General features: G+C 42.8%; 1 protein-coding gene across 7 annotated transcripts in view; it reads left to right on the forward strand.

Annotated features, from left to right (window-relative positions):
- The window catches only part of MAP2K5 (mitogen-activated protein kinase kinase 5), a 162,298-nt gene that overhangs the window by 132,364 nt on the left and 12,654 nt on the right, over nucleotides 1-17,280 (forward strand). For all 7 annotated transcript variants that reach the window (XM_084817527.1, XM_084817524.1, XM_084817525.1 and 4 more), the window contains 2 exons: nucleotides 7,083-7,144; nucleotides 10,211-10,256. In XM_084817527.1, coding sequence (XP_084673653.1) covers nucleotides 7,083-7,144; nucleotides 10,211-10,256 — 108 coding nt within the window. The remainder of the gene's footprint in view (nucleotides 1-7,082; nucleotides 7,145-10,210; nucleotides 10,257-17,280) is intronic.

The following is a 17,280-nucleotide window of genomic DNA, read 5'->3' on the forward strand; positions in this document are numbered from 1 at the left end:
AGACTTGGGGCTTTGTGCAAAAATATTGTTTTTATGTAGCTTTGAAGCTTTGCTGTTTCACCTTCTGGCAAGCTGTTCAAGTTGTTCTGCATGTGATAAAGATGAATATGTCTGAAATGTGCCCCCTTTATCTACAACTTTACCTAGCAGAGGAACAACAGCAAAACAGGTGCCTTCTCAAAATCACCATCTAGTACTCTGGATTGATTAGGCTGGAATAGCAGTCACCCTGTGGCTTGTTTCTAACTCTCATGTTAAAATCACCAGTGATATTTTAAGGGTGCATTTTCAGAAATTGCATTAACATTAAAAAAAAAATAGAGCAGGGAGATGTAATACCACATACAGAATACACTTCTATGTCTGAGATGTTAAATGCATGTGTACAGAAGAGAGTCAAGTGTCAGAATGTATCTATCCATCACTGCTTCCACCCTGCCCCAATTTTTTTCTGCTGTTCTCTTTACTGGAACCAGAAATTGTGACCTTATCCATGTGCATGATTCAAAGGCTAGATGGGAACAAGGTAAAACTACAGGTAGGAATAGCTGAATAATTACCTTTAGACCAACCTGAGAAACAAACCCTCCCAAGAGGCTGAACTCATTTAATGGTTCCTAAAAACTCAATCTTGCAGGTGTCAACGGTCATGCTTGATTATTTGTGGCAGTGTTTTATGAAAAAGCAGTAAGACTGCATAGGTCGTTTACAGAGGGGTGAAAGCGAACAATAAATGGGTTTAGTTTTTCCAGAGAAGGCCCTCTGGTGGATCCGGGTTCCAGTGGTGTTTTATGCTGCTGTGCCTTAGCTATTTAAATCTGTGAGAGAGGGGGAAGCGTGGAAAGTGCTTCTGTACTTTCTGTAGCAATTTCCAGGAAAACCCAGGGTTCATCAGAAGCTTATTAGGGGTTTCTCAATGAGAAGTTCAGTAATGGTAGACCAGCTTTCATGAAAGACAGCTTGCTAATCTTCACCTGCAATGCCCAGGCACACGGGAGTTCTGGGTGTGTTCCAGACTGCATGCTTAGTTTACACAGGCTGACAGGTGAGGCCCAGCACCTGTTTGGTTTTGCTTTATTTTTGAACACTTGTATCCATTTTGTTCAAGTGCTGCATTCAATATGCCAACAAATCTGGAACACTCAACAGTGGCCACAAGACTGGAAAAGGTCAGTTTACATTCCAATTCCAAAGAAGGGCAACGCCAAAGAGTGTTCAAACTACCGCACAATTGTGCTCATTTCACATGCCAGCAAGGTGATGCTCAAAATCCTACAAGCTAGGCTTCAGCAGTATGTGAACCGAGAACTACCGGAAGTACAAGCTGGGTTTCGAAGAGGCAGAGGAACTAGAGATCAAATCGCCAACATTCGCTGCATCATGGAGAAAGCAAGAGAATTCCAGAAAAACGTCTATTTCTGCTTCATTGACTACGCTAAAGCCTTTGATTGTGTGGATCACAGCAAACTGTGGCAAATTCTTAAAGTGATGGGAGTACCAGACCACCTTACCTGTCTCCTGAGAAACCTGTACGAGGGTCAAGAAGCAACAGTCAGAACCAGACATGGAACAACCGATTGGTTCAAAATTGGGAAAGGAGTACGACAAGGCTGCATATTGTCACCCTGCTTATTTGACTTATATGCAGAGTACATCATGAGAAATGCCGGGTTGGATGAATCAGAGGTCGGAATTAAGATTGCTGGGAGAATTATCAACAACCTCCGATATGCAGACGATACCACCCTAATGGCAGAAAGCGAAGAGGATCTCAAGAGCCTCTTGTGGAGGGTGAAAGAGGAGAGTGCAAAAGCTGGTTTGAAACTCAACATTCAAAAAACGAAGATCATGGCATCTGGCCCCATCACTTCCTGGCATATAGAAGGGGAAGAAATGGAAGCAGTGACAGATTTTACTTTCTTGGGCTCCAAGATCACCACAGACGGTGACTGTAGCCATGAAATTAAAAGACGCTTGCTCCTGGGGAGGAAAGCTATGGCCAACCTAGACAGCACAGTAAGAAGCAGAGACATCACCTTGCCGACAAAGGTCCGTCTAATCAAAGCTATGGTTTTCCCAGTAGTAATGTATGGCTGTGAGAGCTGGACTATAAGGAAGGCTGAGCGCCGAAGAATTGATGCTTTCGAACTGTGGTGCTGGAGAAGACTCTTACGAGTCCCCTGGACTGCAAGGAGGTCAAATCAGTCCATCCTAAAGGAAATCAACCCTGAGTGCTCATTGGAAGGACAGATAATGAAGCTGAAGCTCCAATATTTTGGCCACCTAATGCAAAGAGAAAACTCCCTGGAAAAGACCCTGATGCTGGGAAAGACTGAAGGCAAAAGGAGAAGGGGACGGCAGAGGATGAGATGGCTAGATAGCATCACTGATGCAATGAATATGAACTTGAGCACGCTCCGGGAGAGAGCGCAGGACAGGAAGGCCTGGCGTGCTATGGTCCATGGGGTCACGAAGAGTCGGACACGACTGAACGACTAAACAACAACAACAACATCCATTTTGTTCACTAAGGAACCCAAAGTGGCTAACAGCATAGAAGCAGATAATTAGAACAATATCAAAAGCCTAATAATATACTATAATAATAAAATTAGCAGTCAAAACAGACAAGAGTAGTCAAGAAAATCCAGTTCATCAGCAGTCAAAAAAATCTCCATTGGTTCAGCCTATTGCTGATCTTCTCAGTGAGCTTCCAAATATCCACCCTAGAATATGCCCCAGAGTCCCTTGCAATATGTAGCAGGCCCACCACAGACAAGTTAATACAGAAAGTGTTCTCTGAAGGTATGAAATGGCGAAAACTACTGGAATAGCCATTTTTCAAGCTACTGGCATAAGAGATGCTGATCCACAAAGGAGTGTAGTGGTGCAGCCTCCCTTCATTCCAGTGACAGGTCTCCTTCACTTGTCCAGGTCCCGGTGTGTGTATGAATGTTGTTCAGTAGCAGCACTTTGTGAATGGCACCACTCAGTCTACCTTCACTTGTCCAGGTCCCGGTGTGTGTATGAATGTTGTTCAGTAGCAGCACTTTGTGAATGGCACCACTCAGTCTACCATCAACCAAATCTTTCAGAGATCCCACCCTGCAAATCCTAACATTTGACCACAGCTAGAAATTGAGAATAGGCTTCAAAGAGCTCTTGTTAGCAGCTAGTTTTACTGGTGTGCTGCTTTGTGGAGAGTGATGGGCCAAGGCCTTGCCCATGCCCCCAAGTGGGCGGCCAGCATGCTCCTTGGCAACAGCCACCAGCTCTAGGTAGGCTCTTCAGGCAGCTCGATTTGGCCCTGGGGCCTACACTTGCTTATCCTCGTTGTTCACTGATAGTGTTTAATTGCACTCTCACTTCTCAATAAGTTCTAAAAACCACTTTACAGTAGGAAAAAAATTGGCTGTGAGACATCCTGAAATATCTGGTCTGACCTAGACCAAATATGAGAGATGTATTAAGTAGATAATAATAAATATTTGTCCTGATAGTTTAATCTTGCATCTTCCTGAGGCTTTTACATGATGTATATATTACATACTAGGGGAAAATGTAGCCCATGGATACGGAGAACATGTGGATCAGCTGTGTGTTTGTGCCATCAAAGGCAATAAGGAAACAGATTAAAGGATTCTGAGAAATAACTCTTGGATCACAGGCACAAACATCTCTTCAGGTAGGGATAAAGACTTCAGAGTCCTTGGGGGTGAAAAGTGAGAGCTTTGAAGTGTGGATTGGACCAACTGACCCAGTCTGTGCCTCCCAGGGCTCCTCCCACAGTTCGGCAGCCTTCAGCCTGGGAAAGGAAAGCTTTGAAGGTGCAAATCATGTCAACTGTCACGCCTGGACTGCCTCCCTGCCTGGGAGCCCTTGAAAGTGCAGATCCTGTCAGCCATGAGCTGGCCTGATTCCTGCCCTCAGAACTCTCCCTTCTCAGGTAGAAGGCTGCTTAGAGTAGGAAAATCCTCCTCACCTGAGAGAAGGACACACTTTTCTGCTCCGTCCTACTTCACCCTTGTGCAGGAACATTCATGTTCAGGTTTCATGAATGGCACCACCCATTTGTGTTTGGGATTTCTTTATCCTGTTTTGAGGGGGGTGGGGGGACTTCTGCAAACGTTTCTCTGAGCATGTTGTACTCTTGTGTGTGAGTGGTACCATTTTGGCTACATAAGCATCAGCACTCATCCTGTGAAGTTAGGAAATAGAAATAATTATTTTTTTTAAGGAATGGAGAACTTGCTGATCAGCTGTGTGCTTGGGTGATCAGAAGCCTTAAGAAAAAGGACTAAAAGATTCTGGAGGAAAAGTCTTGGATTGTGCACATCTGCTGCAGTGTTGCAAAGAATTCCATAAGCACACCTAAAAATATTGCTGCCTTTGGCAGCCACTGAAATACACAACTTTGGTCAAATGACTTAGCTCTGTACCTGGAGGGCTGTCACTTCCACAAATTAAATATTAGGGAGGGAGTTTAAAGTTCAACCTCCTCCCTCTCCCCCCGCTCAGATTTTCTGCTGCTGTGCTTTGCTTGTTCCGCTTGAGCACCTTGCTGACGATTGCTAATAGCAAAATGCCAAGCAAGGGTCTGGTTGGAGTTTCCCACATATTAAACATTCTGAACTTGTCCTTTTGCTCATAGATTGTGCATAATTAATAATTAAACAGCTTCCGTTGTAATGGGTTGACCTTCCTGAACTGTTCATTATTCACAAGGCAAAGGCATCACTCAAAACATCCCCCGCCCCTCGAATTGCCCTTCTCTGTACTCCTGCTGTAGGTATATATAGCTGTTGGTTGGGTTTTCTTTCTCTTTTTTGCCAGAACTGGGGCTGACCCTGTGATCAGTCCTCCCAAATTTGATTGGAAGCAAACAGATACATTTATGGAGAGCTGGGAGTCTTTGGAGGAATTGCAGTGGAGTTTTAATTTTTTTTTTAATCATCAGTTTTGCAGTTCTCACTTCCACAACTATGTGGAAGCTGAGCATTCCAAATCTTGCTTCACCCACAGACTCCCTGAGTGGCCTTAGCCGAGCCAGTGTTGTCTCCACCTCCACCAGGTTGATGTGAACTTGAGGGTGGAGTGAAGCAAGGTGAGAGTGGTCTGTAGCCAGCAAGAGCAGGCCTCCTAGTTGCTCAGTGAGCAAACTAACCCAGAAGCCTTTATAGAGAGCATCACCTGACTGTTTCTGGCCTAGGTGCAAAGAGGCTTCCTTGCTGGTCTCACTTGGCCAGAGCTGAATGGTGCCACACAGGCTGCATCCCCAGCTGATATCCCCCGGGTCACCAGTCCAAGGTCCACTTTGAGCCATCTGCAATATATTGGTCTACCTTACAGGGCTGTGTTTAGGATTACTGAGATAAAGTACATCTGAATGCTTGACCTGCACTACAGAAATGCTAATTATTCTTACTGAATAAGTGGGATTTCTATACGCCTTTGTCATGAAGCCTCCTTCTCTTGATGTCATTAGTATGCCAAATAGGAGAAATGCTACCCATACCCTCTGCTATTCGTTCAGCTACCAAGTTCAAAGTAATCTTTCCCACATGGCAGAATTCTCAAAATGTGTGTGAAAGGCAGCCCTTGGAATACTGTCGCCTTTTACTCTTCAGTTACTTTTGATTTAATTGTGTTTTGCTGCAATTTCCGATTGTTTGAATTGGAAACAAAGCCTTAATAAGAGTTCTAGTTAATTTTCTGTCTTGTAATTACCACTCTCATTTTTCTGATAATTGGACGTCGCAATTATATGTATATTTACTAATCATGTCAGCAGCTCGGTGGTCGCATCTCCCTGCCGCCATTGATAATGACATGCACGCACATATTGTGGAGGTGCTTTTATCATCATCATCATCATCATCTCTCTTCTTTTTTAATTTTTCCCCCTTCTCCCCATCACATCAAAGCTATTTCCCTTGTAACCCACGGTAATGAACCCCACACATGCATTTGACACAGTTGTGTGCGAGAGAAATTGTTTGGCTCCCACCAAATGCTGCACGCTCTGAGTTTCTTGCCTGCAGCACTGGAAGGTTGTATGTGATGATATATGACTCTTGCAAATGGCCAAAGCACTCCAAAGCACGGCGAGATTAAAATAAGTCATTCCTTTGTTAATTTAAATAGGTGCATGCATCATACTTTGCAAAGCACTCAGGGATGGGGGGGGTGGGGGGAGGGAGAAACAGTTGCAAAAGCTGCCGAAAGGTATTTTTAATAGCAAATGAGAATAGATGAGAACGGAGTCATTTGCAGCTGACTCCTGTTTTATGTGGCTCTCTTGTTCCAACTGTAGGTCTAATGAGATGACTGTTAAAGTACTCCACAGTGCAATTTCATTACATCCTGAGCTGTTACACTATAAACACTGGCAAGTCTCTCTGTCATTCTTGCATGGGGGGGGGGGGGCAGAGCCTCCTCAGTTTGTAAATCCCTCTTTTGCAGCTGAAATATTCCTCCTTGGAATAATCAGGTTGTTTCTTGTTTTGAATGTATTTGTAGCTTTGTGCTTGGATGGATTTGTTGTTAATTGGCTCAACTCGCAATTTTCTGTTTTTTGTTTTGTTTTTAAGTTCTCCATACTCTCCTGGCCTCTCCTGCTTAAATCTAACAAGATTTGGGATTGCTAAGTGTAAATAAATAGCAACTATGATGTAGGAAGCAAAGGTCAACACAAGAATAATTTCCCAGCTCTTTGTTAATTACAAGACCATTTGGGTGTTACTTAAATAATCATTAATTTCTCATTTACACTTTCCCTACCTTCTTTTCTGCCCTGTGGCTATCATTGTCCCTTTTTTACCTCCCCTCAGTCTTATTTCTACATGTTTTTCCCATTGTATAACACTCATTACTTCTAAATGCAGGATTTCTAACACGTTCCCAAGACTTCATCTCTTTTCATCTCTTACACATACACAAAGCCTATTTTTTGAAATCAGCATCATCTCTTGCTTTTTTCCATCTGAGAAAAACTATACAATTAACAAATTGGGCTCACACTTTCTGATTATTTTTCTCCCTCCAACCCCCCCCCCCTCCACCCAATCCAAACTCAATTGCAGGAATCGCCTGTCCTTCCGGTTGGGGAGTTCTCGGAGCCGTTTGTACACTTCATCACTCAATGGTAAGCTTCGTTTGCAAATGTGCCGTGCCCTCAATGTAAATGATACATGCCATTAACTCCACAGTACCACAGGACCTTATGGCTTTCTCTGCATCCTTCCAGAGGGACTTGGCAGGCCTTGGGCAGCTGGGCCAGCAAAGCTAAGCAAACTGTTTAAATTATGTAAACGTTATTTACACAAAGGGTCATAAAAGTACTTCAGAGGGGGAATTTTTACCCCCACCCCTTTTAATAAACGGTTGGGGATCTGGGTGTATTCTCAAGGAATTGGTGGTGGTGGTGTGTGTGTGTGTGTGTGTGTGTGTGTGTGTGTTTTAAATCACTTGAAGAAGAAGGATGACAGATAATCATATTTATAACTCCATTATTCAGGCATTCTCATATTACTTAGAAGAACAGGCCCCGCTTTTAAAATGGGCTAAACAGTGCACTTGATTAATTCGTGGGCTTTTCATTTAGAGGTGGTTTTATGGGGTTCTTCTTTAGGAGGGTGGTCTTGTTGGTAGGGGCTGTATTTTAAACCACACCATAGGCATGTTTTGTTTCTTCCAGACAAACTGCCTTGTTCAGTGGAAGACTACTTAAATTAACTAGGGGATTTTTTTAAAGGAAACTAGTTTAAAAAAAGGAATCTCCTGAGCACCAAAAGGTTAAAGATCTAAGTACAAGCTATTATAATGATATGTTATTAATGCCTCATTTCTATGGAAAACTAATAAGCAGGAAGTTGAGTGATAAAAGATGATACAGAATGGTCTAAATTCGTGGATTTTGTGGAGAATTACTCCTTTTTCTGTCAAATTGAGCTTACTTGACAAATTTTTTCAGTGCTATAATTTAGCAGAGCCAAAACCCCCTGTGTTGCAATAAGAAGGTCATCAGTTTATGCCAATCCAGTTCTATCACTTTTAAGTAAACTAAGGATCTGCTCTCTTTTATGGGAGAGGTAGAAGTGTTTTCTTGCAGATACCAGTAAAGGAAAAGGATGCTCACTATCACAAGTGGGCCAAGCGTTTGTAGTGTTGATAGGATATGCATGTGAAAGTATACTGATGCTGACAGTCAAAACTGAAAACACCTTTAATGCCTTGATTCTAATTTCCCTTTTCTTTGGAAGTAAAAGTTGGGTTAATGCCAATACAACTGAACCCCAGGGAGGCAGCCAAAGATTTGTTCCTAAGAGGAAGAAGTATTTGGATAAATGCAGATGATGTGAACTTAAAATTAATGTGAGAGAACCTCCCCCGGCATGTCCCAAAGGCTGGTGTTCTGACAAAAGCATTAAAAGTGTGACTTTAGAGTTAATTGAAACCATAAATATGTTATGTTTATTAGAAAACTGATCCAGTTTGAGATAGATGAAGTTTTTATGTTGGAGTCATAATTGTTGGTGATCTGTCCTGCTCTTGCAAACTGAGGTGCAGGGGGCTGTACCTTTCTGTCTCTACCCAGAGATTAATCTGAGAGCATATCGTTTTTATATTTTTTTAATTGAGGCAGGAGGAGGGCTAACCTCTGTAGAAATGTCCACAGATGTCAGGCTGAAGCATAAATGATGGCAGATAATGGCCTTGTTCTCCCACGAGATCCAGCTACTTTGGAATGTCAGATTAAGAGTGTTGCCAAGGCAGCTTTGAATGGCTTGCAAGAATGCAACCCTCAGTTGGGCTGTGCATGGTTATTAGTTAGAAGGGGAGCAACCCACCAAGTGCTTCTGCTCTTGCTGCCGCCACCCAGTTCTCCTTTCAGTTCACTGGGGCTTGTGTGGGATTGTAGCTGGGGGATGGGCCATAGCTCAGTGTGTTAGAGCACATGGTTTGCATGCCGAAGGTCCCAGGTTCAATCCCCAGCATCTCCACGTAGGGCAGGACAAATCTTTCCTGAAACTCTGGAGAGCTGCAGGACAAATCTTTCCTGAAACTCTGGAGAGCTGCTGCCAGTCAGTATCGACAGGAGATGGATCCATGACTCAGTAAAAGGCAGCTTCCTGTGTTCCTGAGAGCTACACAAATCTCCTGAAATGAATGGAAATTACAAAGCGCTGGTACCTGGTGCATTATATACAGTGGGGGATGGTTGCCCTGTGCAACCTTAATAGCACCGTAGACCCTTCCAGGGGCAGCGTTCTCTGTGGCCTCCTGGTTTTGTGACAGGTGAGGCTGCCCAATTCATGTGCTCACCTGCCTGTTTTCTCTCTTTGCTTCTCACAAGTGTAGCATAGTGGCATAGTGGTTACGAGTATGAGCTGCAAGCAAGGTGAGCTCTCAGTTCAAATCTCATATCACCCACAATTCAGTGACTGGCCTTAGGCCACTTTTCACTCAATCTCACTCTCTCATCTGCAACAGGGGGATAATAATATGGGTTTTACAAGGCTGTTGTAGGGATTACTGAACTGATAATGTGTGTGAATTGTTTGAAAGCTTGAAATATAAGTGCCTATTGTAAGTATTCTAATATGGGAGGAGACAGACATTGATCGCTACAACTTCCTTGATCAGAAAAAAAATTAATGGAGCACAGCTGACCTCCCTGTGATTTTTCACATGGTACAGCTCCTGCAAGCAGGCTCATCCATTTTCATAAGAGTTCAAAATTTGAAATAAATGGCAAAAGGTAATGTGTGAAGCTTCTCTTAGTCTGCTGATTTTGAAGGGCCATTTCATACATTACACAGAAGCAAACCTGAGTTGGGCAGTCAGAGCTCCCTGATGAGTCAACTTGTATGACACATATTTGTCACATTCACACTTCACACATTTTACATGCACACCTAAGAGGTTCTAAGTGAACACTTAAAAACGTAATGCATGAAATGGCCCATGAACAAGCGAAATGAGGGAGATGGTGGCTGGTTGTAGTATTTCATTGTGGCAGAAATTTTCAAGCTAAAGAATAGTAGTAACGTTTTAAGCACAATTTGGAGCCATTCTTCAAGCTTTATACATAAGACCTTTGGGGGTTGTTTTACTTTGTTTCCATTGGTCAACCATAATCAGAGACTAAAAATTCTTCAGTATTCTAAGCTGCCTAATATATCATCTATTTTGCTCTTTTGGTGTACAGTATGAGAAAGCAACCAAAGGAACGGCCAGCCCCGGAAGAGTTAATGGTGAGTAAATCTACAGTGTTCTCCCTGAGATACAAACAACAAAAGTTTTACTAATTTATTACACGTGAAAGTTTGTTGATTGTTTTTTCTCCATAAGATGACTAACGTTAAATCTAAGTTTTGCTTCCAGCTCTGACAGCCAGCAGACGTTGTCGAGACACACATAAACTTATTTCTTAGTTTCATTATCGTTTTAAGCTCTCTTCCATAAAGATTGTAATAGTGAGTATGGGACAATTTCAGCAAAAGGCTTTTTGAAACTTGGACTGTTGCTGATATTAATTATGGTCTATGTTCAGGTCAAACCAAGAGGCTTTCTGTATTAGAAGGTATTCGGATTTCTTCCTTAATTTACTGAACTGTTTTTAAAAATAAATAAATAAATAAATCTTGAATTTGACGGCAATTTCTATGAACTTCGCATCAGCTTTTATAGCATTCATGGGATGGGCAGTAGTCTACATTCCTATTATAAAACTGATCTTTGGGTTTAAGATTACCGTATTAAGCGAGAGCCAGGTTCTGCCTAGCCAAAGCTCCAAGAGGAATGTCTCTATTTCTCCAGGTTGCTAACATTATGTAATAATGAACCATTTTCTTCCTTTTTAAAAATGATACCATCAATACACATCTACCCATAAATAACCTTTGTTCCCTATTAGGTAGGGGATGAGTGGGTAGTTTTTACTTATCCAGTGGATAAGATTTGAAGGTTTTGGCACTTGCTTACAAGGCCCTAAACAACTCAGGACCAGGATGCTTAAGAGATTGCCTGCCAGTTTGGTTTCTGCACTCAGCAGGAGATGCCCTCCTGGTGATGCCTAGGGTATCAAAGATCCGGTCCATGATGGCTTTGAGCAGGGAGTTGGACTCAATGGTCTTGTAGGCCCCTTCCAACCCTACTATTCTATGTTTCTATGAGTATCAAAGCACCCACTCTCCAGAACTCCCTACCAGTATATACAAGATAAGCACTCACCCTTCTGAGTTTTCAGCACCTACTGAAAGTTTACTTGTTCCAACAAGCTTTTCCAGAATTGTGAGCTTGTCTTTTTCCTTGTTGTCATTCTGTTGACCTGGTTCACATGTAACGGCAGCAAATCATGGGTTAATTAACCCATGTTTTGCCACGGTGCATGCCAGCATGTTCCGCAGCCATTTTGAATATTCAGCCTCCGATCAGGCTGATTGGCAGTTGCTACATAACATCTGAACCCAGACACTATAGGTTAATCATAGGTCAGACAACCCACAGATAACCTACAATTAGTAGTTAGGTTAACTGTGGGTTGTTTAACACAACACAGCTGGGTTGTCAAGGGTTATTTAACCCATGATGAGCTATGGCACATGCCAGGCACATGCAGCCACCATCTGGTCACTCAGGAGTTGCACTGTGTCATGCAAACCTAGCCATTGTTGGTTATTCAAGGGTGAAACAAACCTCACATAACCCTCAATTAGTAGTAAGATTATGTGAGAGTTGTTTAACCCTCAAATTACCCATAATGGCCAGGTTCACACAAGACAGCGCAACCCCTGACTGCTCTGATCAGGGGTTGCATATTCAAAATGGTGGCCACACATGTCCAGCACACATCACAGTTCATCATGGGTTAAATAACCCACGATGAGCCAGCTGTATCATGCAAACCATAATGTCCAAGTTCAGATGTCACGTAGCAACTTCCAGTCAACCCGATTGGAGGTTGAATATTCATAAAGGGTATGGAACATACCCAGAATGCCCCATGGCAAATTGTGGGTTAAATAAGCCACGATTTGCTGCCATTATGTGCGAACAGGTCTATTATCTCCTCTACGTTTTATACATTATTTTTATGTTTATTACTATATATTGTTTGAATATTGCTTAGACATTTATTTTAATGTAACCCAAAATCCACAGCTGGGCAATACCTTTATTAGGACCAATCAAAATTCAGCAAAAATGTGCAAGCTTCTGGGTTCTCCAGAACTCTTCATTGGGCTAGATGGTACAAAAAGCAAGAGATGGGGGAAGAAACAGAAAAGTCCAGGAATGTGCCTATGAGGTCTGCAGTATAGATAGACCCAGTCTCAAAATGGAGATTTGCAATCTGAATGAATTAGTCAGTGGTAATTGTTGCAGGTATCAGATTACACCTAGCAATGCATTTTGGGATAGTGAAGTAATGATCTCAATTTCTGTGAACGCTAAACGTTGGCTGCAACTCTGATCTGCCTCTTGCCAGCCTTTGCAGCCAGTCTTTAGTGTTTACAGAAATTGAGATATGTGTAATCTGATACCTGCAACACTTAATACTGACTAATTCATTCAGACTGCAGATTTCTATTTTGAGACTAGGTCAATCTATACTACAGACCTTATGGCCAAAACACCTGGCCACATTCTTGGACTTTGCTATTTCGTTCCCCATCCCCTGCTTTTTGTACCACCGAGCCTGATGAAGAGTTATGGAGAACTTGCACATTTTTGTGGAATGTTGGTAGGTCCTAATAAAGGTATTGCCCAACTGTGGATTTGGTGTTTTTTTTTCTCATAGACAAGCACAACTATCTTTGTTTCTTTTAATGTAAACAGTTCATAAATATCAGTAAGTGAATAAATAAAACTGTGGTGGGAAGATAAGATGGGTTACGTGTCCCCATCAAAATTAAAGAACAGTGGCCAGGATCCCCAGAATTGCACAACTAGTCCTGTACTCTCAAGGGAAGCGTTCAGCTTGTGTTCCTCCAACAGATGCCACACCCCTCCCTCCCTCCTTCTGGATGTGCATCATGTTTGTGAGTTATTTGACCATGTATCTAAATTTGGATGCCAGTAATTTCTGTTGATGTTGAAGAGAGCATTTAGGCAATTGCTGAAACACCTTAGTATGTGGAACTTTGTATTTTTCTCCACACTGTCCATTCTCTCTCTGGGTAGTGATGGTTGAGGCTGCCTTAATTTGCCTTTTTTTATTAACTTTTGATGGTTGGAAGGTTCCTGCACTTAGTCACATCTGAGAGAACTTGGAACAGGTTCTAGAGATGGAGATGCATTTACCTTATGCGTTGTTATTATTCTATGGCTGGGTAGCTTGACTATTAAACCAACAGAATGGGGTTTCATAAAACCTGTTTCTCTTGGTAAATGCATGTTTTCTGTGATGCAATAGGCCTGCCACTTATAAATAAAACATCTGCAGATCGCACTTCCGACCCTCAATATATATGTGCGTGTTCAGAAGCTATAACACCACTCCAGGGTGTAAAGTCATAAAGACGGAGGCCAAGGGGTGAGTGCCTATAGGAAAAGCGACGCCGAGTTATATATCTTTCCAACTACCTGCCCTGAAGTGCCTGGTTCTACTCAAAAGACAGTATCTTTTTCGCCCCTTTTAATAATTAAAAAAAGCATGACGGCTCCAAAAAGAGACATGGGTTTTTAAAGATTTAGTACTTTCTCCCACATTGCTTTCCTTTCCCTGAAGATGGGCTTCTTAGCCAGCAAGCCTGGTCATTCAATATTGGGAGGAGGCCCTGGCTGTGGAGGGAAGTGTAGTTGATGCCTTGCTTGATTCTGCAATTACAGACCCAAAAGGGGGAGGGAATATTGCTCGTGCAGGGCCACAAATGGCCCTTGTCCAGTTTAATTCCAGTGGGACTTGGGAAGATGTTCCTGGTGGATTATGCCCCTCTTCCTGGCTTGGCTCAGCATTCTTGTTTATGCTTCAGAAACCAGTAAATTACTGACCCGTAATTTATGTTTCCTATTCTTGCCACCTTTCCCAACTTAAGGAAATACACAAATCATGATGTGTTCAAATAGGTCTGTTTACTGAACATAACAGAAAAGCAACCCTTCGATACATATTTCTCTCTCTCTCTCTCTCTCTCACTCACACACACACACACACACACCTCTCTGCATTTTGCTGGCTTGTCAAGCCCCCAGGAGTTTTTTGGGACTGAAGTGGCATAAGCGTCAATAAGATCAGATGTTTGGCCCCAGCAAGAACATAAGAATCACCATACTGGATCAGATCTGGGTGCATCTAGTTCAGCATTCTGTTTACAACTGTGAGTAGCCAAATGTCTCTGGTTATTCACAAGTAGGGCATAAAAGTGATGGAAGTGACTTCCCCTGTTGTTGCTCCCAGCCCTCAGATATATTTCCTAGACGCTCTTTTGAGCTGTCATGGCTAATATCTGTTGACATATTTGCCTCCATGAATCACTCTAAACCTTTTGGAAAGCCATAGCTCATGACTATCAAAACATTCTACAGCCTTTGAGTTGGCCGGAGAGAGATGGTCAGTGATCTGGTCAACAGATTAAGGGAGGGGCAGGAGCTGAGAGGTAAGCCAAGACTTTCCAACTTTTGAAAGCTTCCTGGATAAAAGGAACACTCTAGGTCCTTTGTAAAACATTCATACAGAGTGAGGTGGGAAGGGGAGGATAAAAATAGCTGCTCCTGGCTCTCTGGATATTAGTCCTTGCAGATATTGGGATTGTACAGGCAATTTAGTACAATTAAAGAGTGCCAGCAAAATGAAGATAGCTGAGCTCCAATCTTTTCCCACTCTCAGTTAACGGTTGCTAAATTATTTAATGCATTTCAAAAAGCCAAGTTTTTAAATGCTCATACCCTCATATTTCAAAATCCATTCCTGCTGCAACTCCCATCAAAGTCAGTGAAATCAGTTCCACCAGGAGTTGGTATGGGCACGATCTATCAGGAAGTTCTCCTTCACAATGTTCTGTATTAAGATTGATTGAAATGCAGAAGCAAGGCAATAGAAAGATGATTTGGTAATACCCAGTCCTTTTTGTTTTATCTCTTTCTTTGTGTGTATTTGAACTGAAAGGATCAAAGAGAGCTTTTTGAGAGCGTTAATGCAAGTTTCATCTGAATATAAAGTGAATAACCTGAAAAGCAGTAAAATCAACCACCTTGACCTAAGTTCCTGAGGAAATCTAATTAGCAACTATGTCTGCCTTTTGATTTCAGAACCAGCCCAGACTTGGTCACATTAGAGCACATTCCATGTGTTTATTGTTCATATTAGTATCCTATCCTTTCCCTAAGGAAGGATAGGACAGTGACAGTTATTCCATATCTTCACAACAGCCCTGCAAAGTGGGCAAGGCAAAGAGTATGTGACTAGCCCACGGTCACCTAGTGAGCTTCATATCTAAATGGACATTCAGAGTTAAGTCTCTCTGTTCCAAGCCTTACTGTCTGCTTCGCCCATGCTACTTACTCATTTTGCCTGATGAAGAGTCTGTGAACCTTGAAACCTTGCCTCATTCTTAAATCACTGGTTGATTAAATGAAAGAGAGCCATCTTTCCCTCTTGCTTTTATCTGAAGAGACAGGCAGGTGTGGTTCTGCAGGCATGGCTGAAGGCCACAGGGATTCGCATAGGACCCAAGGTTATGCATTTGCGCACTCTGATCTGGACACCGTTGATCTCGGCCTCGGTGGCACCATTTTCACGAAGCTTTCAATTCCTAAGCTCTATTTAATGGAATCTATGCATAGTAAGTAACCAGGTCAAAGAGAGGCAGTCTTCCCCTGTTTGAGATCAATCGCTGGCTAATACTTTATCTAGGTCACTTTATTATCTCATGGCAATGCCGTTCCCATTCGCCTCCTCCTTTTGTAAGACACACTTCAGCTGTGGGGAAAGTGCGTTATCGCATACATATTAAAAACATATACCCATTCTATCTGTATGTAAATGTGTGAGGCACAGCTGGATATTGCCAAGGAGTTTGATTTACTAATGGTTATTATCTGTTCTCGCTGTTCAGTGGCAGAGAGACTTTCAGCAAGCATGCTAACATGGAAATTGTCTCCCAGTAGCGCTAGCCTGCTTTTGAGAATTGTTTAAAAAGATGGCCCCGTTTCTGGGGGTTTTGCATGGCCGTGTTTTTGAGACGCTGTTGCGTTCCCTTGGTGAGTTTCCTAGTGAAGCGTGTCCTATTGCTAGAAAGTTAAGAGCAACCCAGAGTTTTCCTTAAAGCTGTCCCACACCTCAGCCACCCTGTGCTTCAGGACCAGAGGCGGAGAAGGAATATATTCATTGAGCCCCTAGCAGGATAGCAGCTTAGCCCTCGCTCCTCCTCCTCCTCCCACTCCTCCGCCTATCTGTCCCCCACAGAAGACGGCCAGGTCTGGGCCCCTTCTGTCCTCTTGCCCTTTGTTTGCTCCAGGTCTCGCTCACGTGTGTCTGTCCATATGAATTTGTTGGGGCTGCTTCTCCAGGGGGAGGCCTTCCCTCCCTTACCGAGAAATTCCACAGGGAAGGAGAATGTGGAGGACCTCCTGCCTGCCAGATTGTACTCCAGAGACCCACAGTTCAGCAGAAGGAATTCACCCAGAATTCAGTGCAGGAGCAGGATGAGCTGGGCACCTGAGGGGGATGGAAGGGGTTGGCTATGGGGTTATAGATGTGCTGAGCCAAATTTGCACGAGGGTTGATTTGTGCTACAAAAGTTGCCATTTCGTGGGTGGGTATGAAAGAGTTCTTACCCACACACACACACATCACATTCTGCTCTTTCACACATTTCTTCACACTTCTGAATTTGCTGCTTTTTCAGTGCCTTTTTTCTTGAAAGAGCTTCTTCACTGCATCATCCCAGCCAGTCAGGGATCACATAGTGGACATGATGGTAAGATGGTTTCATGTGGCCAGTCGAGGCAAACGAAACCCTCACTCTGAGTCAGGAGCCTTATTCCCATTGCCCATGCAATTGAGCCGATGTTCCTTGTTGCACTCTGGTAGCTTTTTTGAACACCAGCCCTAGCAAAATCTGCCATAATAATAAACCAATACACCTTTAACGAAATAAAATTGTCCTATCTGTTTCCAATCCCTATGTGATTATCAAAATGTATCTAATTTTTACAAAACCTTGGGAAACAGTTACCAATTGCAGATACTTCTAACTAAGAAGACGAGCCAAAACAATATTGCAGATACAGCCTTTGATTAGATTAGTTTACCTCACAGATCAAGCATTTTTAGCT

The sequence above is a fragment of the Heloderma suspectum genome, chromosome 11, assembly GCF_057233095.1.
Source record: "Heloderma suspectum isolate Gila_16-S chromosome 11, 16-S_ref, whole genome shotgun sequence".
Classification (NCBI taxonomy): domain Eukaryota; kingdom Metazoa; phylum Chordata; class Lepidosauria; order Squamata; family Helodermatidae; genus Heloderma; species Heloderma suspectum.